The sequence below is a fragment of the Microtus ochrogaster genome, chromosome 19, assembly GCF_000317375.1.
Source record: "Microtus ochrogaster isolate Prairie Vole_2 chromosome 19, MicOch1.0, whole genome shotgun sequence".
Lineage (NCBI taxonomy): Eukaryota > Metazoa > Chordata > Mammalia > Rodentia > Cricetidae > Microtus > Microtus ochrogaster.
Window position 1 is genome coordinate 9,423,941 of NC_022021.1, and position 27,713 is coordinate 9,451,653.

The 27,713-nt window shown below is 41.4% G+C and overlaps 1 protein-coding gene across 2 annotated transcripts in view; it reads left to right on the forward strand.

Annotated features, from left to right (window-relative positions):
- Atg10 (autophagy related 10) overlaps nucleotides 1-27,713 on the forward strand; it is a 299,820-nt gene that overhangs the window by 169,076 nt on the left and 103,031 nt on the right. For both annotated transcript variants that reach the window (XM_005356516.2, XM_026783817.1), the window contains exon 4: nucleotides 10,874-11,012. In XM_005356516.2, the coding sequence (XP_005356573.1) occupies nucleotides 10,874-11,012 (139 nt within the window). The remainder of the gene's footprint in view (nucleotides 1-10,873; nucleotides 11,013-27,713) is intronic.

Below are 27,713 nucleotides of genomic sequence, written 5' to 3' on the forward strand. Positions count from 1 at the left end.
AAAAAAAGATCGCAGTTCTGTGAAACTGAAGCTAAGAGAAGGTAAAAGGATTGCATAATATAAGGAAGGGAAATTTAAATATAAGAAACTTCTTCATATTTTGAGACGATACTATATAATAAACAATAACTCTTGGTTCTTACTTTTCCTTAGAGGTAAGTCCAATGGAAATGAATTGACTATGTAGCAAGGTAACAATAAAGCATTTTCTAGATATGGAGTTAAAACATAGACCACTTCATAAAGCAAATCGCTCATACTTGTGTGTATATGCATGGTAAAAAAAAATTTATTCCTCTTTGTTATCCCAAGTTCTACTACTGGATATTCTTGTTGATTAGGTTACCTGTCGCAGATCTGATGGTGGATGTATAATCAGTAGAAAAATAAAGACAGTAAACCACTAATGGCCATTGTGAAAGAATAAGTGAGGAACGGGGGAAATCTGGTCGAATCTGAATAGGATCCAATACAGGAAAGGGACCGTGAGCTGGGAGAGAGGCGGTAGCCGAGGATTGGAGTCACTGCAGGTCTTTTAGGCTTCCCCTCAGAGGAGAGCGATGCAGATGGTAGTAAAGGCATTCTTTGGAATCTTGCTAACTGAGCTCTGCCGACTTTGTAGACCTAGGTAGAATCCCAGAGTGGGTCCTCTGCACAGACGCGAGGCAAGGCTTCCTGGCGTCACCCACTACCACCTCCAGGAGCGTCATCAGGAACGTCACTGATAGGTGACTCCTTCAGCCTCAGCCTCGCACTTCTGAGTCAGAAGTTTGAGAGTAGAGCCCAGGAACACATCTGTTTAACATTCAGTGTCCCTAAGTATCTGATGGTCTTTGCACAGTGTAAGAGTCCTTAGATGATGTGGGAGTGTCATATATCAATCTGTTGATTTCATTGGTTAAGTAATAAACAAACTGCTTGGGCTCATAGCTTAGAACATAGGTGGGTGGAGTAAACAGAACAGAATGCTGGGAGGAAGAGGAAATGAGCTCAGAGAGACGCCATGCTCCCCTCTCCCGGGCACATGCGATGAAGCTCTGACCCAGGATGGATGTAGGCTAGAATCTTCCCGGTAAGACCGGTGCTCACAGATTATTAGAGATGGGTTGATCGGGATATCAGAATTAGCCAGTAAGGGCTAGAGCTAAAGGGCCAAGCAGTGTTTAAAAGAATACAGTGTCTGTGTAATTATTTCGGGTAAAGCTAGCCGGGTGGCGGGAAGCAGCCCGCCGCCCCAATTACTACACTTAGAGACTAAAGCCTTAGGTTTTTGTCTTGGCTTGGTTTCTTAGTTGCTGGGTCGCTGTGCACAGCTTTCCTAGAGCAATAGAACAAATGACATAGTGCACATCACTTATCATATAAATTCTACCGTTGCTGCTTTCTTAGGTAGCATGTAAAGGCAACTGAAAAGAAACTCATCTACCTGAGTAAATGTAAAATACCTAAAAATTGTGAATCTTTCTTTAGTTTGTCATTATTTATATAAGGAACTTCAGATTTCCAAATTCCTCATCCTGCTAATTTTCTTGCACTTTGCTATGCAGAGATTATAAAAGAAGAGAATCTGCTCTTTAAAAGGGCTGTTATGAGCCCTCCTTTTTGTTTTTGTTTTGTTTATAGGAAAGTAAACTGTTGTATGATGGAAGGGATAATTGCCTTTAACATCCAGAGTACTGTGAAGCAGTACTTTTTCTTGCCACAGCTGAGCTCTCTAGCATGGCTCAAATAGTCAGCTTCTTCCACAGTTGTCCCCTGTGCCCAGCCTTTTTGCTTGCTTCCTAGCTCCAGGCATTAGCAGGGTTGCTGTCTCCTGTGTGGTCTTTAAGGAAAACAAGAACTAAGAACCACACGATTGGGTTAGCTATAAACATCCAGAAAACTGCCAGGTTTCTTGGTCCCTCCCTCCGTCTCCCCCTTCAGCACACAATCTGCAGAGAAGGATTTAATTTTACACTGGAGAGAGAATCTGTCTCTAGGTGGGAACCCACAGTGGTCATAATGATGCTGATATAAAAGGCTAGCAAAACATCCCAGCTCCCATTTCCTTCTTACATTGGTAGTTCTGGTGATAATAACTGTGGTAAAGATGAGCCAGCTAAGGTGCCCTGTGGACCATCTGTGACCTTGCATGGAGCTCTGCCCCACTATGTGCCGGATACGACCTGTGCATTTCTCAGGAAATGACGCCATTTGCAAAGCTTCTGGTGATAGTCACTAGCTCAAAAGCTATAGCGGACATGAAAATAGTCACTCCAGTAATTAAGAGAGCGAAAAGACCACCCACAGTAAAATGATGAGCCATGGAAAAACTAAGAGCTGATTGCTTCAAGTCCCACAGATTATTTCTATACCTCAGATTAAATATTACCATAACTTTTTTATTCAATAACTACATTTTCATTGGGTCTGTCAAAAGGCTTCATCAGTCTGTATTTCTGAAAATACTACATGGTTATGGGTTCAGAATCTTATCAAATAATTCATTACATAGCATATCTTGCAGTTATGAGTAGATGCTCTATATGACTACATATGAACGTAGCACAAGACAGCCTTGGAACCAGCATGGGCCCACTGCCCCTCCTTGGCTCATGGCTATGCCTTTGAACCACTGACATTAGGTTTGAATGCAAGACCTGGCAGAAGATAAATAAGTTGACCCTTTTTTCCTTTGCACACAGAGCTCATCCTTATGCCTGCTCGGTAGGAGTAAGAGATTATTAGTGATAGGAGTTTACCTTTTCTCCCCTTAATTACTTCTCCCTGTAGGATAAACTCAGATACAGATCTCATTTCCAAAGCTCAACATTCTATTTGGATTTGCTTTTAATAAAATATCTATGAAGTGTTTTCAGCATGATCCCTACTTAATGGGATTTAGTTTTTAAGCTTAATTCATATCAGATTTACTAAATGAGAGATCACTGTCAACTTATTGTTAATTGAATTCAATAAAATAAAGGTTTCTATAATTAATGTGAACTACTTAATCTTTTAGCTCCATGAATGAATATAATTTTCTGAACACAGATTTCTTCTCATTTAATGAATTTGTAACATTTTGAGGAAAACAAATGCATTGTTAGATCTTTTCCTAATAACTCTTAATATGAAATAAAGTAAATCCAAATGTTTAAAACACTACATAATGAAAAAAGTAAAACATTAGACTAAAATGTTATTGTTTTGAGTATTAGCCAAAATTCATTGTAGGAGTATTGAGAAGAGTCAGTACAGCTGTTGAGTGACTTCTCCTGAGCTGAAGTAGACAAACATTTATTCAATCCCTAAAGAGCAACACAGGAGAGCCACGGAAGAGTTCCCCTCAGATCTGTCCGGGTGAACCTGCATGTGTGACCCAAAGGCCACTGAACCTGTGAACTCTACCCTGGTTTCTTAGAGATGCCCTATCCACTGAGCTTCCTACCCTACCTGCAGGCAGTCCGCCAGGGGGGGCCCTCTTCTCCAGCCATTGTTTGTGCTTCTGTAACCTTGGAGAGGAGCTTCGGGACTCTTGTAACTTTGGTGAGATTCTATTTCGTTGATTCTTATGAGTTCCCTCCTTCTTCCAGAAGGGAAAGTTTCAGTTCAAAGGATAAATGCTCTACAACAGTACAGCCTGCAGTGTCAGCCTGTGCCTTGGACTCCCTGGAAGCCAGCTGCATTTCTGGGCCTTGTTTGTATACATGAACTGACAGTCTTGGGCTAGATGGAAAAATCCAGCTTCACTTTACTGTTAATTCTCTGATTCTGTTTTCTGTAATATAATGTCAGAAAATTTCCCCTTACTTCTATTTTGAGGGTGTAAGTGTTCACAAGAGTTGATAGAGCAGCTAAATGAATGCACTAGGACCCATCAAGTGATCCCTAAACCCGCTGCCTTGTGACCAGCCATGCCCCTCTACACTTGGACCTACTCATTTCCCTAATGACTCTAAACAAATCCTAGGCACTGGGCTCTCACTAATTGCACCACTCCTCTGCCCTCTGTGTGGCTCGTACCTTGGAGTCCTGGAAGCAGTAGTTAAGTCATCACAAAGATTCCATGTGCATTTTCTCGGTTTTTCTCATGGTGGTTTCATGCAAAACTGTGGTGAGCTATGACAGACAACTGGGATGCTGACACTGACACAATAGACTGGGCTTACTCAGATACCCAGTTTGAACGTGTGTGTGTGTGTGTGTGTGTGTGTGTGTGTGTGTGTATGTATATGTGGGGGTCATCTGTAAAATGTTCTCATATATATTGTGTATCTATGGCCACAAACACTATAGTTACCAGTGAGAAAAGTGGTTGGCTTGATACCTTTATTGTGCTCTCCACAAAGCCTGTCTATCCATTTTCCCTTATTTCTTGAGCGTCATAATTGTACCAGAGAACCATAATTGTAAGTAAGTGTCTTGTGTCTACCCCCACCACAGTCCTGAGTTCTTGATTTGAGGGAGGCTTAAGGATATTCTTTCAAAATCCTTATCTTCTCTGGTAAGGCTGTGTCTCAGATAACCTGTTTCCATGGTTTTCTGCAGAACTTAGAGACACATTTTTTTAGCGCTAGTATGTGTGTCAAGAATTTCAAGGTGATGGAGCCAGTGAGATGACTGAGTGGGCACAAATACTCTATAAGTATAAGGGTGAATCCAAACCCCAAATACACACAAAATGTCAGGAATGTGGGTACCTATAACCTTTAGCATCTGTTGGGAGATAGAGGCAAGTCCCAGAATTCACAGACAACTCAGGTTTAGTGAGAGACCCTGTCTCAAGGCAATAGGATGGCGAGCAGTAGAGGAGGAAGACCCTTGTCCTGCACTTACTTCTACACATATGCACACGGGCACATGCAACACATACACACACTAAATAGTGATGTCTAAGATGAAATGTAACTCAAGATTGTAAACACACACATACCCTCCACTCCTTTAAATCATGATCATAGAAATATTTCAAGTGCCACACAACTGTGGACTGAAACTAAGTGCCAATAACTCCTTCTTCTTTGTAGACTGATTTTCCTCCAGCTATTTTGTCTTATGGAAAGCTAACTAATACACCTAATCATTAAAATAAATTAAAAAGTATTACTGTTCAAATACATAAACAGTGAGAGTCCCAACATTCAGCTCTTCTCTACTTCCACTCTGTAACATTTTAAACAAGCACATTTTCCTTTTCCCAGATTTTTAGCACACACATATGTATCTCTCTCCAATGAACCATGACATATATATATAATATGGTCCTAGAGATTGTCCTGTACAGACTTTTACCATCTTCTGTTATGTCATTGTAGACTTAATGCCTTCACTATATGATATTGCAGAACCATGTCATAGCTGGCATTTTAAAAAACATTTTTTGCTAAATATTTTAGATTGATTATGTAATATTCTTCAAAAATTAAGCTAGATTGACTCTCCAAGATTCTATGTTCTCATACTCTGGTTTTCTGTGATGCAGATCTCCAACAGTGTAACCACTGTATCAAAGAGTAGATGTGCTTTTAAACTGACAAACTTCCCCAGGGAAAAAAATCTGTATCAAGTTATATTACTGTTAGGAATATTCCTAATGCGAGTTCTCTGCCGACACAAAATTCCCAATCAAGCCAAATCAAAACAAGCCAAATTAAGAGATATCCAGGTTTAATGGGAGTTCTGCACTCTCGGGTGGCCCCAGTGGGGGAACCAGGAAGCCGCACAATGTGACCACTGACCACCGGGTGGAAGAAAAGGAGACCACGTGTTCCTCTTTTGGGAGTTCACTTAAATATTCTTGGGAGTGGCCTGCTGGGATTTGGAGTCCAGAGTGTTAACTCTCAGGGTCATGGGGCTAGGATAGATGCAAGGGGCTGGGACCTAAGCTCCCAACTTAACATTCCAGACTCTTTGGATATAGGGGTGACAGAAAATTGGAGTGGTAATTATGACAAACATTTAGGCTATCTTTGGAAAAAAGGGCGTAAACTCAAATCTGGCTACTTCCTGCGGGCATGGGGCTACGTGGGGAAGGGGAGAGCTAGGTGTCCATGTTCAGTGAGAGGTGTGGCTGGAAAGGCATCCCATGTACTGTCATCCTGGAGATGCCAGGCATCTGTTCCTTGGGGGGAGATGAGAAGGCAGGTGTCAAGTGTCTTGGGTAGGTGCCTGCTTGAGCCTGGAGAGATGGTACCAGCATGGGTGTCCCAGGAGCTTGGCAGCCGAGGGAATGGTAAGGATTACCATGTGAGGTCCTGTCCATCAAGGTTCGAGAGACCTAGGAGTTAAGTGTTTGAGCAGTACTCTGTCCTCTGGAAAGAGCAGGGCAGGTTTAGGGGCATTAGGGTCCACTGGTGTGGTGGCAGGAAGACAACTGTCAGTGTGAACAGAGAAGGGACCTTAAAAGGGAGAGGTAGGGTGGGTACCCTGCCAGTGGAGGAATTTGAACTGGGAGGTGATGGTTAAGGAGAACGGGCCTGCCATAAAGCAGCTCAAAAGGGCTCAGGCCCATAGGGCATGTGAGGTGGCCGTGAGGCGAGTCAGGGCAATGGGGAGAAGGAAGGGCCAAGATAACCTGAGTTCAAAGGAGAGCTTGGTTAGCTGTTGCCTGATGAGTCCATTGTCCGTCTAGATGGTTTGTGAGACACCAAACCAAAAAATGATGTAGTCCAGGAGTACCTGAGCTACCACATCTGCTGTTTCCCTGGAGACTGGAAACACTTCTATCCATCATGTAAAAGTGTCCACAAGTGTTAAGAGATAACGAAGTTTTTTATGAGTAGAAGTATGTGTGAAATTAACTTGCCAATCTTTGCGTAGTTGGTGTCCGTGAAGCTGGTGTAGAGACTGACGTATGTGGAGATCCCCTTGTGGGTTGGCCTGGGCACACATCTGGCAGGAGGAGTGAACCTGTAAAATAGAATCTTGGAGATGGGTGGGATTAAAAGGGGCTCCAAGAAGCAGAACAAAGCTTTGGGGAAGTGGCTAAGGATATCTCCTCCCAGTAAAGGTGCTGGGCAAGCCGGTATCCCTAAGAAAGAATGAGAGAAAAAATTGTCCTGCAAGAATGCAGGGCAGTGGCAAAGTTTTAAGTGGGGAGGAATGGGTCTTGTCTACCCCTGCCCATAGCTGAAATTGGTGAGGGGAACGTAAGGCCCAAGTGAGAAGTCAGAACAGAATAGGTAGCTCCTGTGTCCAATAGAAAAGTAATGGATTTACCTGCTACCTGCAGCTTTACCTTAGGCTTGGATAGGGTTATGGGAAAAACCAAGTCTGGGCAGCATCAATCCTCTGCAAGGCTGAGACGTTTGAAGCCTGGCACAGTTTCACTTGCCGATGGTGATGAGGCTTGACCTCCGTGGCTTGGCATAGAGGACAAGCCCACATGGGGTCATTGTGATTTCCAGTGTCCAGGTTGCTGGCAGATAAGGCACAACCTCGGAGCAGGTGTAGTGCAATATCGTGCTACGTGACCATTTAGGCCACACTTGAAATAGTTTGCCTGTGAGGTTGACTTAGGCTGAGGTTTACCAGGATAGAGCCTTGTGACTGGTTTCCCTTGTCCCCATTCCTGTGACCGTAGGGCAGCTGCTAAGACCTGGGCCTGTAGCTTTGTCTTTTGGGAAGACTCAGCTGATTTTTCTCGGGCATTAAAAACTTTAAAGGCCATTTTCACCAGTACTCGTATAGGAGTTTGGGGACCATCCTCAACCTTTCTTAACTCTTTTCTAATATCTGGTACTGACTGAGGGAAAAAATGAGTAAGCAGAAGAATTAATAGAAAAAGAACCTAGCTGCTTTTTTATCTGAGAGAGATTTGGAAGAGAAAAGGGAGCGAGCATGGGAGGGGCTAGCCCAGTGTGCAGAGGAGTGGAGTGGTGAGGTAGGAGAGGGATGGAAAGGCGGAAGTTGACCTTGAACCTCCAAATTTGGGAAGGTGATGTGGGAGTCTTCTGTTTTATGTTGATATCATTGGTTAAATAAAGAAACTGCCTTGGACCTTTGATAGGACAGAAAATTAGGTAGGCAGAGTAGACAAAACAGAATGCTGGGAGAAAGAAGCCGAGTCAGGCAGTCGCCATGATTCTCCCACTCCAGAAAGACGCAGGTTAAGATCTTTCCTGGTAAGCCAGCTCGTGGTGCTACACAGAATATTAGAAATGGGTTAGATCAATATGTAAGAGCTAGCCAATAAGAGGTTAAAACTAATGGGCCAGGCAGTGTTTAAAAGAATACAGTTTCCGTGTAATTATTCGGGGCATAAGCTGGCCGTTCGGGCGGCCAGGTGCCAGGAACACAGCCCGCTGCTCCACTCACTACAGAAAGGGAGGGGAAAGAATGTTGTTCCACCGGAGGGAGTTGGGAAGTTTGGGCTTGAGGGAGTTGGGGAGGGGCCAGTGCCTCACGGCAGCATGGTGCTGTGAGACACTGGCTACTAAGGATGGCAGGGCAAGAGCGTAGAGACCAAAAACCTTGGACATATAAGCTCTGTCCATTTGTCTTTAAGGTGACAAATATATATATATATTTTAGGTCCCAGAGGGTGGTAAGCTCAAGACTTAGTACATAGGGAAATTAGCCATTTGGGGCAGTTTGTATCAGACAGGCTCAATTTTAAAAGATTTTTTGTAAGAGGCATTACAGGGGCAACAGCGGACCTGGCTTTGAACTATAAGTGCCCATTTTAAAGTCTATGCCCAACCACATGACCTAAATCCACTCCAGTGCATCCACCAAAATGGCTCTTAGGTCCAAATAGGGCTGTGGAAATTGAATGCCTGGCGTCTCAAAACAAACAGATTTCCACCTCAGCCAAGCCCGGTCTTGCTGGTCTGACCTTCGCTGGGAATTGAACCACTGGCATGGGCTGCAACTTTGACAGGAATCTGAAAAATGACAAAAATACATACGAATGGGTCCCTCAAAACCCAATGGCATAGACAAGGAAAGGGACTCACCAAGATGCAGCCACTGTAGCTCAGAAGCTGGTTTAAACGTGGCATGGAGAATTCGAATTGTAGACTAGGGGGGCTTTCAACAAAGGCCTGCCCTGTCTCAGTGGGACCCCCAAGATGTTAGAAATGTTTTCCTAATGCGAGCTCTCCACCGATGCAAATTCCCAATCAAGCCAAATCAAAACAAGCCAAATTAAGAGATATCCAGGTTTAATGGGAGTTCTGCACTTTCGGGTGGCCCTCATGGGGGAACCGGGAAACCATGCTATGTGACCGCCAGGAGGAAGAAAAGGAGACCATGTGCTCCTCTTTGTTGAGTTCACTTAAATATTTTTGGGAGTGGTCCTGACCTGGCCTGCTGGGATTTGGAGTCCAGAGTCCAGAGTGCTAACTCTCAGGGTCAGGGGACTAAGATAGATGTAAGAGGCTGGGGCCTAAGCTCCAACTTAACAATTACCACTAAGCATGGCTGAAAATATACCTCTTTGAAAGGTTCTACCTCCAAATAGTATCAGGGTGGCAACCAAACCTTTAATACATGGACCTATGGGGGCATTTAAGATACAACCCAAAACAACAAGTTACATTTTTTTTATTCTGTTGAGAAACAAAAGAAATTATAAATATAGATCAAAAAGAAAGAATTTGATTAAAAATTTATTGCCACAAATTTCGATGCTCATCGTTAAAATTAAATAAACAGAAAAAAACCCACTTGTTATTGTATTACTCTTATCTGGAATATTTAGTTCAAGTATTTCTTTATGACTCTTTAATTCATTGTATTCTATTGGTAGTGTTTACAGGTGTCTCCCATTGTGGTTTGCCCACTATAGTGTCTGCCCAGCGAAGGGACCGTGAATGGGAAGGTGGAGACCCAAGAGCAGTGCCCGCTTCCCCTATCTCCCGAGCAACCTTAACTTCAGATGGATAGTCTGCAATCTGTTTCTACTGTGGTTCTTTCTGATTGTTCATTGTTACTGTCTCTCTTTTAATGACACGTTGAACTGTGCCAAACCCACTTGCTTCATTCTTTCTACTAATTTAATTTCAAAGGAGAAATTCTTCGGCCCAAATAAATAAGTACACATGGATGCACCCCAAAACCCTGATTCAACATGTCCAATTAGCTACATCTACATGTTAAGATATGTTCTTAGGAAATGTCTACACAATTCAACATGTCCAATCAACTGCTTCTACATGTTAAGATACATTCTTAGGGAATGTCTACGCATAGATTTTAAAAAAAATAGAGAGAGGCCGGCCAGTGAAAAACAGGTAGTTAAGAAGTGACTCTCATACCTGTTTACAAAGCCTTCTTTAACTTCATATCCACATGTGCCGGCAGCTCTACTGTACATCAAGACATATTGGTGAATATTATCAAAAATACACACAACAGTGAAGCAAACAGAATCCCCAGGGGTTGAAATGCGCCTGACAAACTCAGCCTCTTGCAGAATCCTTTATTACTCAGAATGGAACGGGGGTTGTTCCCCACACAGTGAGTCCTCTTCAGACAAGTACAACAGAGCCTCCAGGGGCATTTCTTAGCCTCGGTGTGCTGCGATTGTCAGCATGTTTTTAGCTCTGACAGGTAAATAAGGAGCCTGCTGCAGCCACCATCTTGGTGCTGAAACCACACAGTGAAAACTTGGAGTTGCTGCTGCAGAAGTTTTTGTGCTGCCCCTGCCCCGCCCCCACCCAGCTCCCCACCCCCAGAACAAATCTGGATTTACTTAATGCTGGTGTTTTCTGGTTTTACTGTTTACCGAGGACTCAAATGTTAAGTATTAGTACGGGTAACTCCTGTCTCTTACTCATAGCCTTGTATTTACTTAACTTATTTATGAGAAGAAAATCCCACCCAGTGTTTGCACTTGTTTTTTAAATTGACACAGTTTGACTTTGTGTCTGCTTCCCCCCCCTCCCAGGAGGATTTAGAGCTGGCCGTGGATGGTTCCGAAGTGATGGAGTCCACCACAGCGTCGGAAGTGATCAAATACGAGTATCACGTCTTATACTCCTGCAGCTACCAAGTGCCCGTTCTTTACTTTAGGGCAAGCTTTTTAGGTAAGACCATGTCTAAAGTTGAAAGTAAATTCATAAAATTTATATGCAAGACAGGAAATGTACTTGGAAAGTCATTCTTGAAAGGAAAAAAAAGTGAAGTTAAAAATAAAAAAAAAAAAAGCTGTGGGTGAGGTAAGGTTTTACCAGTAAAATTTCTCATGCTTCAGAAAGAAAATCAAGACTTCATAGTGAATGACATCATCCCCACCTTAAATCTGATCTTCATGGTTTTTGGCCTCTTGCCTGGAGTTGACTAAACACCCTGGCCCTTCTTGACTTTAAACAAGTACCAACAACTTAAGACTGCAATGTTTATTTACTTGTAACTTTGCAGTAAAAATTTCTCTCTCTCTCAAGTGATGCCATTAGGTCAAAATCTCCTAACCTTCCTTCACCAATGGCTTACGATTACTTCAAGCAACGTTTATTAGTTAGCTTAAGGTGTACTTAAAAGTGGTAGTAACGTGTCCTTTAGCCATCTACACATCTCAGATGCTGTTACTTAACTCATTCTCCTGCCAAGAAGGTGAACACCCTGTCTCCTTGGAGGCCTCTGCTAAATAAAGCTTATTTAGCGGCAGCCGCATGGTGTCCTCCGCTTGCAGCTCAGGGAGACTTGGAATACTCACAGACTAAACTGGGTCGGCTTCAGCGTGCCTGTCCTGGCCCGGAGACTCCTCAGACCCAGTCCACCTCTTACCCCGAGTCTCCTTTTGTACCTGGCTTTCTCGGCTACCCTTTGCATTTGGAGGACACTTCTGGATAGCTAAGACATCTGAATTTAGCCAATGATATTTTATTTTTAATTAAAAAGTAGCTAAAGCTGCTTTCAATATGTATGTGGTGGGCTAATCACTCGCTGCCTTATTGTTTAATGATCTCTAGATTTTGCGGTGCTGGCAGCTTAACAAACACTTAGGATTTAAAACAAGAGCAAATTCCCTGGCGAGAAGATTCTAATCTGAGGTGCAGTTCCTGAGAACTGACAATTTTGGGTAAATTTTCAACCTGGGACTTGAGGACACTGATGATTTCCTAACTCTCAAGCCCTTGTGGCAGACTCATCTTCATGGTTATTACTAACCTTTAAAACACTCGCCTTGTTGTAATTATATTTGATTTGGAGTCCAGAGGTTAAAGAGGACTCCTTGTCTGTCACTGTCGCTGTGCTCTCTGCTAAAAGGTGGCGAATATATTTGTTACGTGGGGTGGAGGTAATTGGGGACTGCCTTTCTTGGTTCTAGTTTGCAGTGGTCTCTCTACCTAGCACTGTCTAGATTCAAAGGAAGTCGGGGCCGCAGGTTGAGGACACAGGAGGTGGTTCTGGTTCGTCAGTACTGTTCTCTCATATAATCAGTACTGTCTGTAAGCAGTTCATCACCAGAGACGCCTTCTCAGAGACAAAAACCAGTCCTTTAGCTTGTCAGCATCAAGGATGGGAGGTGTTGAAACATGGCCGCTTCTAGTTGGAAGTGGGTCTTGCCGAGGCTGCCGGATGAGCTCACACTGGCACTGTGCTCTGCGCGTGCCAACAGCTCCCCTTACAGCACAGCACAGTGATTGTTCCTGCAAGTCCAATTATACCTTAATGACATTAGTGTGCTGCCTGCGTGCCTTTCTGCATGATGATTTTAGTTCTTAAAACATACATACACAAGTAGCATTCGTGGTTCTATTTATAGAGTTTAAGATGCCCTTCATTTTTGGCTTATAAAGAAAACCAAAGCGGTCATATTATTTTCTGTGGAAACGTTTTCCCTACCTCTCATTCTGTCTTGTCTAAATTTTTTTTTCAGTTCTTTTTATTCCAGAATTCATTTAGTATTTGTTTAGACACATTAAAATATGAATTCATTTTTATAAAGCATATCAAAATGTTTTCTTGTGGAGAAAAATGAAAAAGCTTCTTTCCTTTATCATTCTTGTACTTTTAATTTTTTTGTTTTTACCTAACTTAAGCCCAGGGACATTCTAAAACTGTATCATTCTTCACTCATGAGTCATAATTTCTCATTTATTCGCTCCAGTCCAGTCCTTTTCATGGCCAGTTAGCCTGTTTGTGCATTAGCAATCTCTGATGCTGTGGAGTATGTATTCCTAATGTCTTCCTTATTTCAGGCCCACGGCTTTCTTTGTCTCCTTCTAAGATCCGACCTAGAAGCAGGATGATTGTAAAACTTCCAGCCCAAGGGTCTCTTCTTTTTTTTTTTTCCTTTTTTTTCTTTTTGTTGTTGATGCAAAAATAGTTCACTTGTCTTGTTTGTGATGGAAGTTAGAGTTTCTTTCGCGTCTGTTAATAAATATCAGTTTCTCTGCTTAAGTTTGGATTTTCTCTCTGCATCTTTTTTTATAAAGTGGAAACGCAAAGCCGAGGGTTGGTGATTTCCATTGACATTGATGTTGCCTCTGATAACTGGTTGAGATTTCTGCTGGATCGTTTTTGTTTCCTGAAATGCAGATCTCCTGTACTCTGAATTCCCTTTCTGCCTCTGTTATGATCTAGTGTCTGCCAAGACTCAGCTGTGCTGCCCACTGCCCTTGTTACTCCCATGTCCTGTGTCCTAGCCCCATCCTAGGTGCCCTCTGTCTGCCAAGACTCAGCTGTGCTGCCCACTGCCCTTGTTACTCCCATGTCCTGTGTCCTAGCCCCATCCTAGGTGCCCTCTGTCTGCCAAGACTCAGCTGTGCTGCCCACTGCCCTTGTTACTCCCATGTCCTGTGTCCTAGCCCCATCCTAGGTGCTCTCTTGTCACCTCACAAACTGCAGTATAGTCAAGTGTCTGCTTGTTTGCCCCTACTAGATGATCCACAAACATATAAAAGTAGTAAAGGATATCAATGCCATTACCTCCAGAGTGAGATGCTTTGTTTGGGGACTCTGCATGGCACTAACATGGCATTTTGACACGTACACACCCCACTCATCTCACTGATTTTGTTGCAGTGTCAACTGTAGGGAAGCATCAACAAATGCTTGTTGGATGAATCAATAGTGAAGAATCTCTAAGCATTTCTGAATATAGCCAAAAGACTGAAATATTGTGAGCACCGCCCTGTTATGCTGCTGGGACAGGCCTTAAGGAAGAAACAATGCTGTCCTCTCTGGGAGGCCTAGGGTCCAAACCATATATCCATGCTTACAGTCTAATCTGTTGTGCCTTAGAGACGCTAGAAATAGTAGACAAAGAAAACTGCAACATCCCGCGGACCCAAAGCTTGAATCCAACCTAGCTGAGCAGCTGTGCTTTCTCTGTAAACACGTATCTTTATTTGATTCTTGAAGGCACACAGCTAAGTTCAGATAGCATTTGACTTCTAGATGGCTCTGGTATTAATCAGGCCCGTAGGACCATTGCTCCTTCTCCTCCTCTTTTATTCTTTTGTCTGCTACTACTATGACTGCTACAGGTCTCACTCTGTAGTCTGGGCTGTCCCCCAACTACAGTCCTCATGCCTCGGCCTCCCAAAAGCTTGCTTACGGGCGAGCATCACCATGCCTACCCAGGAGCTTGGTTCCCAAAGGGAACCATGGACTGGGGAGAAGTAAGTCCTTCTCGGTGTACTGTTTCTCTGCTTTTGTCATTGTAGGTTTGGGCAGGGCAAAGTTAACAATGTTTGCCATCCAGTTTTTGAGAGGCTGCAAATATAAAGCACAAACAGTCTGGTTTCGAGAAATGCCTTGTGGTCTATGAGTCTATCCCCATAGAGTCCCAGCATATATGATGGTGTTTACTTTTTCTACCTTTTCCACTCGTGTGGTGCTGGAGATGGAGCAAGGCCTTGCACGTGCCATCGTGTGCCCTTCTAGTTGGCCTGCCCAATGTTTTTGAAGCACTCTGTATCTGAGTCATTTGTACCATGACAAAGCTGCCTTTTCTCATTGTTTTTATTGTTTCATGGGCTTTTTATGTCCCATTTTTCCTTGATGGACTTGTCTGGTAGCAAATGGCAAATGTTGGAAATGTGGCTTAAAGAGTCTATTTATACCAAATGCCCTTGAGCTCACCAGAATCATAGTTTAAACATCCACCCTACTTCTTTACTAGAGATTTTTATATTTATTCTAGATTGAATTCTGACTTATTTATTCCATTTCCTTTTTTTTCTTTCCCTTTGTTCTTAATCTTTATTGAAAAAATGGACCAAGTAGATCTTCTCATTTTCAAATATTTAATTCTTTGGTTGACATAAGTGTTCTTTTTGGGAGCTGTTTTGACATGTTTCCTTATTAGTCAGAAAGGCTGCTTTAGATTAGGGAAGGAAACATTTCTCCCATTCAGCCACTGAAGGCTACCTCATTGGCCCTGAAAGCAAGGATATAAAATTTAGAATGCACCTTAGATACTTCATGTGAGAAATTTGTTCAGTTATTATGGGCTTAAAAGATGCTCCCAGAGAAGGGAAATGAAATAAATAGCCAAACAACAGTGAGGGAGGATAAAACAAAGCAAGAAAAGGCTAAGACAAGGAATAATGAAATTTGAAATTCAAGTGCCTGTATTGTCAAGGTGAAGACAGAAGAGCGTTCTTCAGGATTCAGAGCATGAGGCGGTGTAAGAGGAAACTTAAACGAACAAGAAAGATGTGAGTTGGAAGGAATTGGAAAGTGGAAGTCAAGGACTCACGGCTGTGTCCCAGGACTTCTGGGGACAGCGGGGGTGGGGTGGGGAGCATAGCCAGCTTTGGGGACGGAGTGAGCAAGACATGTCTGGATATCAGTGCAAAACAGTGCGGTTCATGGGTGTCTCTTAAGATAAGCATGGAAGAAATGGTTGAAAAGATAAATGGGGTCCAGTTATGGATGAGCTAGTGGCTAGGTTGGAGTTGAGACTACAAAATGAGAAAGAAAGTGCACTGCGTTGTATGTCCTGGAGATGAGAAGACAGATGAGCAAGTGAAGGATGAGAGTGAGGTGCAGGGAAAGAATGTGACGGTTGTGTTGGTAAAAGCATTATTAAAATTTTAAAATAGTGACCTCTTATAAAAGATGAACTGGAAAGAATGTATTCTGTATTTCCGTGGTAAAACTACTCCAGTTGAGTGGGAATTAAGGCAGCTTATTCAGTAGAAAGAAAAAAATGTGGATAAGGGTGCCACAAAAATGATTTAAGTTAATTACTACAATAAGAGAAAGTGAAAAATAAGTTGACAGATAATTTAACTTAAAAATCCCTGATTATAGCAACCTTTAAGAGAGTTCATAAATTTATATTGTATTTATATAAACAGTCATAAGTCTAGTAAAAGTCCCATCAATGAAGTAGAACACGAATTTGGTAGGTCAGAAAGAGAGTCTAGGGATTGAAATGGATTGGGAAGAGCAAATAGTGAATGTTATTAAGAAAAATAATGAAAAATTAGTTAAATAATGCAAAGAAGTACAAACTAAAATATAAAAATCATAGAGAAAATTCAGCAAGAATGATTTATTGAGTGCTATAAATGTTTAAAACATTCTGAGAACTCAAGACCATAGACTGTGGTAGGACACGGTAGGAACAGAGTGTTACTGAGAACTCAGGACCATAGGCTTCCTTGCAGGACAGGGTAGCAATAGAGTGTTACTGAGAACTCAGGACCGTAGACTGTGGTAGGACACGGTAAGAACAGAGTGTTACTGAGAACTCAGGACCGTAGGCTCCATGATAGGACATGGTAGGAATAGAGTGTTACTGAAAAACTTCAAGTGATTATGCCACACCAAAGACAAGTGAAAAGTGACACTGTCAGAGTTAACTCACCTGCATTAGCACCAAAGATTACATATACAGAAGACAACAGAGTCCCAGGAGAGGACACATGGGGAGGAAAACTCATGTTCTCACCCGTGAAAGACTGCACTGTAGCTTGCTGGGCAGGTGAGTGTCTGCACTTCCCGATAAAGGAAACCCCCTTTTACTACAGAGAAAATGAGCCCAGCTTGAAGCACCTATGAAGGCACAGGAATCCAAAGCCTGGCATGGTGGCACATGGCCGCAATTTGGGACTGGGCTTGGAATGGGAGGCAGAAGGATCAGCAATTCATGTCTGTCTTCAGCTCCTCAGCTACCTAACAAGTTAGAGACAATCTTAGGACAAGTGAGACCTGTCTCAGACACAGACAGACAAACACACACGCATGCACATGCACATGCATGCATGCACACATGTGCACAGCCACAAATGGATGCATGCAATTACTGGTACATAAGGTATATGTATGTGTGTTCATTTGTAGACACACAACCAATAAATGGACAAGTGAACTGAGCAGATTGTTGTGAAATGGAGAATTACAAATATCTAATTAAATATATAAACACACAAGGAAACTTAGCTTTAAGGAACATGAAACTCAAAATTTTCTTGAGTAGTTTTGAATATATATTTTTGCAAGGCAAGTCTGAGCATGAAGAAAAAGGATCCTTTATATATTCTAGGTAGAAATGTAAATTAATGCAGCAACTATGAAAATCAGGTTACTCTAAAAATAAATGATAAAACTTCCATATGATCCAGCAATTGCACTTATAAATAAATAACCAAAGGATTCAAAGTCAGCATACAGCAGACATACCTGCACATGCGTGTTTATACTGGAGTATAGCCAATATATGGAATTAGCCTAAAAGCCCATCAACAGATAAATCAAGGAAGACAATGTGGCATATATGCACAATGGAGTACTATGAAGCCATTAAGAAGAATGAAGTAATTAAATTTGCAGGCAAATGAATGGAACTGGAGATCATGTAAGAAACCATAACTGTGGAACAGGTACGAAAAGACAGAGGGACAGAAAGACAGGAAGACAAAAATTAAAAAAAATAAAACTATTAAGGAACAGAAAGGGGACTATGAAGAGGGATGTGGTTGGATGTGTGGGGAAGGGAAGGCAAGAAAAGAGTAAGTGTATCATTTCTATACATGAAAATTTCATAATTAAACCCACTATTTGTATAATTCATAATAATTAAATTTCATTAGTTACAAAGTACATGAGTGCTTTCTTATCTACAGCATTGCTTATTTTAAAAAGAAGTTGACAAATTTATAGCTCATTGCTTGCCTGTGCTTGAAGCAGTTGAAGCAGAGCTCTTTCAACCCTCTCTTAGAGCTCTCTGGAGATGGAAGCTGGTTCTCTGTGTGAAGAGATCAAGTTGGGTGTGCAGTGAGGATAAACAAGTTGCTGGTAAAGCAGTAATTAAATTATGGCCCATGAGGTTTAAGAAAAGCCAGTAGCCCAAATTGCTGAGAATTTGGGTACCAGAGGGAGTTGGGGGTCAGAACCTTGGTATAGCGTAAATTGTTTTTTCTTTTTCTTTCATTTTTTTTTTGGAGGTGTGTGTACACATCATGATCTGGACCTCATATTCTCACTTCTCCCACTGGTCAACTGCTTTGGGATCTCAGTCCTGTGGTCTGATGCAGGTCTCTTTACTCTGTTCCCATCTGTTGTTGCGGGAAGGTTCTATGGTGGTATTTAAGATATTCATCAGTCTGACTAACAGGGCAAGGCCAGTTCAGGCACCCTCTCCTCTGTTGCTTAGGGTCTTAGCTGGGGTCATTCTTGTGGATTCCTGGGAATTTCGAATTTCTCTAGGGCCAGGTGTAGTATGGAGGCTGCTTGTTTGTTCCCAGCTGCTCAGCCCTGAAATAATCACACAGAAACCATATTATTTGCAATACTGTTTGGCCAATAGCTTAAGTGTATTTCTGGCTAACTCATATCTTAAATTAGCCCATCTCCATTAATCTGCGTGTCTCCATGAGGCTGTGGCTTACTGGGTAAAGTTCCAGCGTCTGTCTCCAGCAGGGCTACATAGCTTCTCTTGACTCTGCATTTTTTCTCCCAGAATTCAGTTTAGTTTTCCCTACCTAACTCTGCTCTACCCTATTACAGGCCCAAAACAGCTTCTTTATTAACCAATGATATTCACAGCATACAGAGGGAAATCCCACATCAGCCATGGATCCCTCAGTCAAAATATCTCCTTCCTTGCTCTCCTCTCTGTCCTTCCTCCATCTCGACTATCCCATTCCCTCAAGTTCTCCTTCCCCTTGTCTTCCCCTTCCACCGTCCCTACTCCCCCCACCCTCATGCTCCCAATTTTGTCAGGCAGTCTTGTCTATTTCCTTTTTACAGGTAGATCTATGTATGTTTTTATTAGGGTTCATCTTTTTACTTAGCTTCTCTAGGATCGTGAACTATAGGCTCAATACCCCTTGCTTTACAGCTAGTATCCACTTACGAGTGAGTACATACCATGTTCATCTTTCTGGGTCTGGGTTACCTTACTCAGGATGGTGTTTTCTAGTTCCATCCGTTTGCTTGCAAAATTCAATATGTCATTGTTTTTTTACTGTTGAGTAGTACTCTAATGTGTAAATGTGCCACATTTTCTTTATCCATTCTTCAGCTGGAGGGCATCTAGGTTGTTTCCAGGTTCTGGCTATTACAAATAATGCTAGTATAAACATAGTTGAACAAATGACCTTGTAGTATGATTGAGCATCTTTTGGGTATATGCCCAAGAGTGGTATTGCTGGGTCCCGAGGTAGGTTGATTTCCAGTTTTCTGAGAAACCACCATACTGATTTCCAGAGTGATTGTGTAAGTTTGTACTCCCAGAAGCAATGGATGAGTGTTCCCCTTACTCCATCCTCTCCAACATAAGCTATTATTGGTGTTTTTTATCTTAGCCATTCTTACAGGTGTAAGATGGTATCTCAGAGTTTTTATGATTTTGTAGTGTGAATTCTAATTGGTCTTAATAATAAAAACCAGGAGTCAGATATAGGGGTTAATGCTGAAAGATCAGGGAAGCAGAGCAGCCAGCCACTAATTCTTTCCTCTACTGGATCCTCAGACTGAATGGGGTATCCTGTCTCTTCAAGTCCTCAGACTGAATCCTGAGTTCCAGTTTCTTCCCATATTATATTCCTCTCTCCACCCAGCCATATTTCTTCTTGTCTCTACCTTCCTAGGGTTGGGATTAAAGGCATGTGACTCCCAAGTACAGAGATTAAAGGTGTGAGCCTTCACTGCCTAGCTCTGTTTTTTGTTTGTTTGTTTTGTTTTTTAAGAATGTGCTCAATCTTGTGTAACTCAGGGTGGCCTTGAACTCACAGAGATCTGTCTGCCTCTGCCTTTCAAATGCTGGGATTAAAGGTGTGTGCCAGCACTGCCTGGCCTCTACTGCTAAGTAGTGCCTGATCTTCAGGCAAGCTTTATTTGTTAGATCACAAACAAAATATCAACATACCTCAGAGCACTTTGGGTAGGATTGAAATCAGATGCAGCAGACCTAAAATTTTGGGAATCCACTAGGTCATCGTTCTGCAGGCACTTGGCTGATAGTGGTATCTCAGGGTTGGTATCTCTGGTATCTTGTGAAGTCACAGTTGCATCCTTTAGGATAGTTTCTTATTGAGCAGTTCCTTAAGAAGCTCTTTTAACTTTTTTTTTTTTTTTTTTTTTTTAGCTTTTTCATTCCACTGTCTCAATGGGTGGGTGCACCCCTCGTGGTCCCGACTTCGTTGCTCATGTTCTCCCTCCTTCTGCTCCTCATTGGGACCTTGAGAGCTCAGTCCAGTGCTCCAGTGTGGGTCTATGTCTCTAACGCCATCCATCCCCAGATGAAGGTTCTATGATGATATGCAAGATATTCGTCAGTGTTGCTATAGGGTAGGGTCATTTCAGGTTCTTTATCCTCAGCTGTCCAGGGAACTAACTGGGGACCTCGGCTTGGGCTCCTGGGAGCCACTCTAGGTTCAAGGCTCTTGCCAAGCCTAAGGTGGCTCCCTTATCTAAGAATTGTGCTTCCGTGCTCCCTTATCCAACCTTCCTTTATCCCAATCCTCCTTTTTCCCCAAGTTCCCCCCATCCTCCCCTTCTGCCTTATCTCTCCCCATCTCCCCTTACCCCCCTCCCACCCCACCCCCAAGATCCCAATTTTGTATTTTCTTAACTAAGGTAAATGCCTTATTTTCTTTAAATGAGAGATTAGGCACCTCTTGACTTTTGAGTTCTTAATACCATATGTGGATAGTTTAACTGAAAGTTATTTGCATGTGCTGTTAGGAATATGCCCAGTGCCAATAGACAGCCATTCATACAGTTTCTCATATAACTAAAAAGCATATAACATCTACCTTTCTGTTCAAATTTTCTATTCAAATTAACATTTAAAAATCAAGCCTGCTAGGCTGGAGAAGTGACTAAGCAGTAAAGAACCTGAACTTGATTTCCTAGCCTCTACACGGTGACTCACAACTGTTCATAGGTAGCTACAATTCAAAGGAACCCAATGTCCTCTACTGGCCTCTGTGGATGCCAGGCCCACTTGTCGTAGGTATACTTACATATGTACACACAAACACTCAAACACATAAAATAAAAATAAATCCTATGAATAGATAATTACTAAAGGATTTTAAACATGTCATATTTGTGAGGTGAAAATAATGCAACATGACCATGTAAAGCAGAATATGATTTGGAAATGGATCACAGAGCCAGTAGCAATTGCGGAGTGAAACCCTTTGGCCTTAGTGATGAGGAGAGATCAGCTTTACACTTGATTCATAATTTCTCTCCTATATTGGAAGTGTGTTTGGATACTGAGAATTCAAACACCTACTATATCTGCTTCTGTGGATTCCCATAAAGTGTTTTATATAAATGGCAAGCACTCATTCAGTGAATTTAAAATTATGATTGTCTTTGTTTTCAGTAAGAATTATGCCTCTCTCTAGAAGTAACACTGAACTTTGTTCTCACCTATCCTTACCTTTGAAGTACTAAACATATTATGGTATGAAGATGTTTTTAGAATGTGGAGATAAATAAAGGAAATCAGAGATGAATGATGCTCTCAGGGTAACTAACCGCCTAAACAAAATTAGTCAGGTCTGAAATCCACTGTAAGAAATAAAACATGCTCAGAACCACAAGAGAGGTTAAAATTAATACCCAAGTGTGGGGGGATGACTTTGATCTGGGGTGATCAAGAAAGCCTGGCAGGACATGGGGTTTATAAATTGTGATGGAAAGGGGCAGGGCAGGGCAGGGCAGGTCTAGGAAGAGAGACAGGAAGATGAAAGTTCCAGATAACACAATTGCAGCTAACAGAGCTCCCACACACAGGCACACAGTATGGCAGCAGAAAATGCAGTCAAGAGCCTTGCTTCTCATTGCTTACTAACTGTGAACTTAGGGAAGTTGTTGGCTCTGTGTACTTTATTTTGTCACACGCAAGCAAATTTAGGCAACAATACCTATTGAATAGGTTTTTGAGGATTCTAGTTAATCATGAAACTGGATTTGGCACTGAATATATTCAGGTCATGGCAGCTTTGCTGTGTGTTCTCCTCACAAACCCTTGGAAGATAGGAACTTTTCTAGTCTTCATGCACAGCAGTGAATGAAGCCGAGTGCTTTTGGGGCTTTCATGACTTACTAAGGGGCATGGAAGCTGTGGGCTCAAAGTCCATACCTATGTTCATTTTACAATGTTATCACTCAAGTGACTGAAAATTTTAAAACATCTGAAGTAAGTGAACTGATTGGTGGTATACATAGATGAAACTGCCATGCTCTGTGTTCTCACAGTTTTTACATAGATTTCTTGAGATTAATAAAGATACCAACTATTAAATGTTTATAGAAATAAGTGAAAATTACAGAATTATCTAGTGAAATAGCTGATGTGAATGTACATGAACAATCACACTAATTTCCTAGCACAGTCTAATTTTCTCACTGAAGCAAAAATGAATTTTCTCCTTTGGTGAAGCATCATCTCTGCCTCCCTGTGGAGTATGACATGAATTTTTATAACCTTCCGAGCTCTGTGGAAGGCCAATCTACTGAGCAGTGGCATATTTCATTATGAAGAATGCACTCCCGTTTCTTTTCTCGTTCTAATGACCACACCTAGGGTATTTCTCTTACACTTACTGTGCTTCGTTTCTTTTCCTCCCAATCACTTTTGGGGTTGTCTCTGTCTTTAGTGCATGGCTTGTACTAGAGCCAGGTAGTGCTAGGGAAACATCTCGTGTATTATTGGATTCACAAAATTTGGTAGTATTGAGAAACTTAATTTAGAAAACTGCACGTTTTGAGTAATATATAGATTACTGACATGTAGGTTACTATTCAATTGAGAGATTTTCATATGAAAATGGTAGAGGATACCGGAATTTGCTAAAGATTGATTATACTTTAATTATTCCAATTTTTGTCCAGTGTTTCTTGCCCCTTTTCTACTGCTCTAGCATAAATATGTATTATATTCTGGCTATCACTAGCACATAGTTGATACATAGTAAATATCTATTAAATAGATGGCTTCTATTGTTGGATTTAGTTTGTAGGTTTCTTCTGAAGTTAGTTTGGCTTCTATTTCAATTTTTCAGGTTTTTAGCTTCTCCTTTGATGTGATTAGTGTTATTTCTAATATAAAAATAGGTGCTATTATTTCATATCTGGTGACAAATGGTACATTATGAGGCCATAATATATGCCTCAAAGTTCCTGACTGGAAATTCTTTGACCTGAACGTATTGACTCAAAATAATGCTTCATTCACTTATATTTATTTATGCTCATATTTTTACATTAAAACGCTGTTTCTTTAGTTTCCAGAAACACATAATTGTACACCAAATACTTTGTTCCCATATTATTTAAGCTCTCTTTGTATGATGAGACTCTGCACAGTTGGCTCTCTCAGTTCAGTGGTTCAATGGGATTTCTAAAGACTCTTCCATTTGAAATAATTAGGATCATAATCATATTTGAGTATGTCAAGTGGCCATGTTGTGTGCTAGGGTTGGAAGCATTGCTGATTAGGTCTTTTTTTGTTTTTATAAAAGGTAACAAAATCTAATTCTTGTGTGTCTTTGATCATGAATAAGCTGTAGGTGGGCAGAACAACCCTGAAGGCTTAGGGGAGAGGACTTACATAGTACTTAGGTAGTACTGTCAAATGGATAAAATTATGTGTGCTTGTACTTTTTGGAGTGTGAGTGATGAGCAGAAACTGGAGAGATGAACAACATTTCAGAGGAAATCCAAGTGTAGTCTTGATTCTCTCTAGTCCTGCTTAGAAATCAGATGGTCACCCGCTACAGGGGAGCTTAGTTTGTGACAACAAAATCAGTTGTATCCCAATATGGAAAACAACATAAGAATATTATTAATAATAATTATTAATTTTAAGATCTAATTGTGGCTTCAACAAGATGCCTTATCAGGCTAAGGTGCCTGCTGTTGAACCCGAGGATTGAAGTTTCATCTCTGGTACCTACAGGGTTAAGGGAGAGAGCAGACTCAGTAAGTTGTCCTCTGCTCTTCACATACAGACGATGGTGTGCACTATGAGCACACATACAAAAGAAACAAATAAACACACAAGTAATAACAACAACAACAACAATAATAATAATGGCTTCATGGAGTCCAGAACTGAGATGAAAAAAATTATTTTTTAATTTAATTTTATTTAAAAAATAAAATTGTGACTATGAAGTATTTGTTTTCTTTTCTGTTCTGAATGTGGCTCCAAAGAAGACAAGCGCCGACAGCTCTCGCAGCAGGACTTGGATCGCTTAGCCTCCCCAGTGAGTGTTTTGAACAGAAGTGGTCTTTTAAATATTTAAGACCTGACATGTTTGTTTAAAATGCTTAAATTCTAATCTTTAAGGTCCTATCAGGCCTGCCAGGATCTAGCAGAGGATGCCAAACACAAGACCTCCACAGGTGCTAAGAAGCTGTGCCGTGGATTTATGTGCAAATGCACAGGGAGAGATGACAGAGAGGGCAAAAGAGCAGACTTGTTTGTTTGTTTGTTGTTGTTGTGTGTGTGTGTGTGTGTGTGTGTGTGTGTGTGTGTGTGTGTGTGTGCGCGCATGCATGTTCATATGTATGGGTACATGTGCCCGTGTGTGAATGTTTATGTGTGTGAAGTTTGTGTCTGTGGGTACACGCGCCTGTATATGTGCATGTCTGTGTGTGCACAGGTGTAGTTGTCACAGGTTGATGTGACTTGTCTTCATCACTTTCCACATTACATACTGAGGTAGGGTCTCTCACTGAATCCAGAACACAACAACTACAGGCTCACTAGCTGTTTTCCTCCAGAAAAAAGAAAGCATGGTCACATACAAACTCGTATATGAGTCATTATTCACAGATGTTGAGAAGTGGGAAAAACTACCACTGTCCATAACTGATGATAGATGAGCACAATGTGCCATATAATCAATGAAATATAATTTGACTATAAAAAAGAGTGTATATACTACAACATGGAAAACTTAATTCACAAAAGACCCTTCTGGTCATATTATATAAATGCATGTATGTAATAAACAAATTGATAACAACAGAGAGCGAATTCGTGGATTCTGGAACCAGACAGGTGAGGGATCATGAGAGAAATGCTGCTAATAAGTTTGTGCTTTCTCTGTCAGGCATTAAATATTCTAAACTTGAGGCCATACTTACAAAACTCTGAGACTGCCAGTGAATTATACACTTTAGACCGGAGAGTCGGATGTGTTTGAATCATAAATGATAAGGCTGTCTTTTATGTCTTTCGTGGTCCATAAGAGTAAGAAATTCCCTCGCCCTGCTTCTCTTCAGTTTTGCCTCTGCTCACCCTCTCTCCTCCCCAGAGCATCCTTCCCTTTGCCCAGGTGTCACAGGAGCTCATAGACAGTGTTTGCTCTCCAAGTTACCCTCCCGAAAAGGTCTAAAACTGACCCTGGCTTGTTGTCTGGTGCTCTGCAGCATCCCCTTTTCTTTCTGCTGTAGTATACATTGCTTCTTAACTTCCTATATGATGTTCATTATTTATTGTCATATTCTTGCCCTCTGGCTAGAATGTAACTCCCTCAAAGATGTCGTTTTGCCAAATGATGAATCACAAAGATTTGGCATATAGTAGGTGCCAAATTATATAAATATCTATTTCTAAAATTAACTTCTTATCTTATTATCCTAAGGAGAAAATTGAGGGGTGAGATACTAGTTCTTCTGTGTTGAATTAAAAGTTATTTTTCACTTTGACTTGGTAATTCCATTCTAGGAAATTTATCAAAAGCAAATAATTGAAAAGAAGAAAAAAATTGGTATGGCTTCCTTATGTCTACTTTGTACCAGGTACCATTTCAAAGCTGATGGTATTTTAAATGACCAACAATAGTTCCATTTCCCCTTACCCCCATCCCACCCCATAGTAGTTCCATAGTTAAGTAAATAAGACAATCACAATGTGGTGTGAATACAATATGGCATAACCAATTGAGTCACAAAGATGGCTTTTAACTAGTGTGGGAAATAAAGAAACCTTTATGGATGACTTGGTCTAGGTGGCAGGGTCCATACAGGAATAAGAATGATGAAGAATCACAGGCATAGAGCACCATGGTTAGGAAAGGCAGGAAATGAGAAATGTGTAAGACAGATAACATCAGAGAGTGGTGTTTGCTAGGAGGAAAGCCCGGCAGTGCAGAGGGCTGACTGGGAAAGTGGTGAGTGGGTTCACTGCCTTCCTTAAGAGCTGTCCTAGCAAAGAAGGGCAGTGGGCACATAGGACAGGAGGACAGTGGGAGATAGGACAGGAGGACAGTGGGAGATAGGACAGGAGGACAGTGGGAGATGGGACAGGAGGACAGTGGGAGATAGGACAGGAGGACAGTGGGGAGATAGGACAGAAGGACAGTGGGGGATAGGACAGGAGGACGGTGGGGAGATGGGACAGGAGGACAGAGGACACTGGAGTGATAGAACAGGACAGTGGACAGATAGGCTGGTCAGAAGGGGCTGCAAGACCCTTTTGTTTGGATTTAACTGTGTGGAGAGGAAAACTACAGGTGGTTCAATACAAAATGCATAAATTTGTATTTGAAATTTATGGGAGTAAACACCCTGCACTAGACTAGAGCTTGGAGGAGTAACAAAGGCCATTGTTGGAAGCTTGAAGTTAAACTCTAGCATAGCACAATGTAAAGGCAAGCACATACAGTAAGAAGTTTAGAATTGCGGGACAGACCACAGTTTTATTATGAGACTAATAGCTGAGAAAAAGATAGATGTGGAATGTTGGGTTTCTGGTTTTTCTCACTATGTGGGAAATAGAGAAAACATTTGATGATGTATCAGTGTGGGGGTTAGAGCCCAGCTCCTTGTACATGCTAACCGTATGTTGTACCAGTGCTATAGTCATTCTGTAATTTGTGAATGAAATTAATATCAAGGATGTAGAGAAATATGTTAGTACTAATCACTGTTTCTATTAAATGTCATAAAAAGAGCCTGCACACAACCAACACAGTATTTACTATCTTTTTAAAAAGCTGCAAAAGCTAAAACCATAGAAAACCTTTTTTCTCTCTTTCTTTGCTTTTATTGAAAATCATACAATACATTCTGATTGTGGTTTCTCCTCCCCCATCTCCTTCCAGATCCTCCCTTCCTCCCCACTCATCCAACTCTATACTTTCTTTCTCTCTCTGTCTTTAGAAAACAAATAGGAAAATTTAAAAATAAAAAAACAAGAAACAAAAAAGCATAAGAAACACAAAACATAAAAACACAAAAATTGGAACCTAATAGATAAGCAAAAGACCATAAAGTAAAAAAAATTGCACAGAGCGACATGAGACCAAAAAAAAAAAAAAAACAAAAAACAAAAAAAACAAACAAAAAAAAAA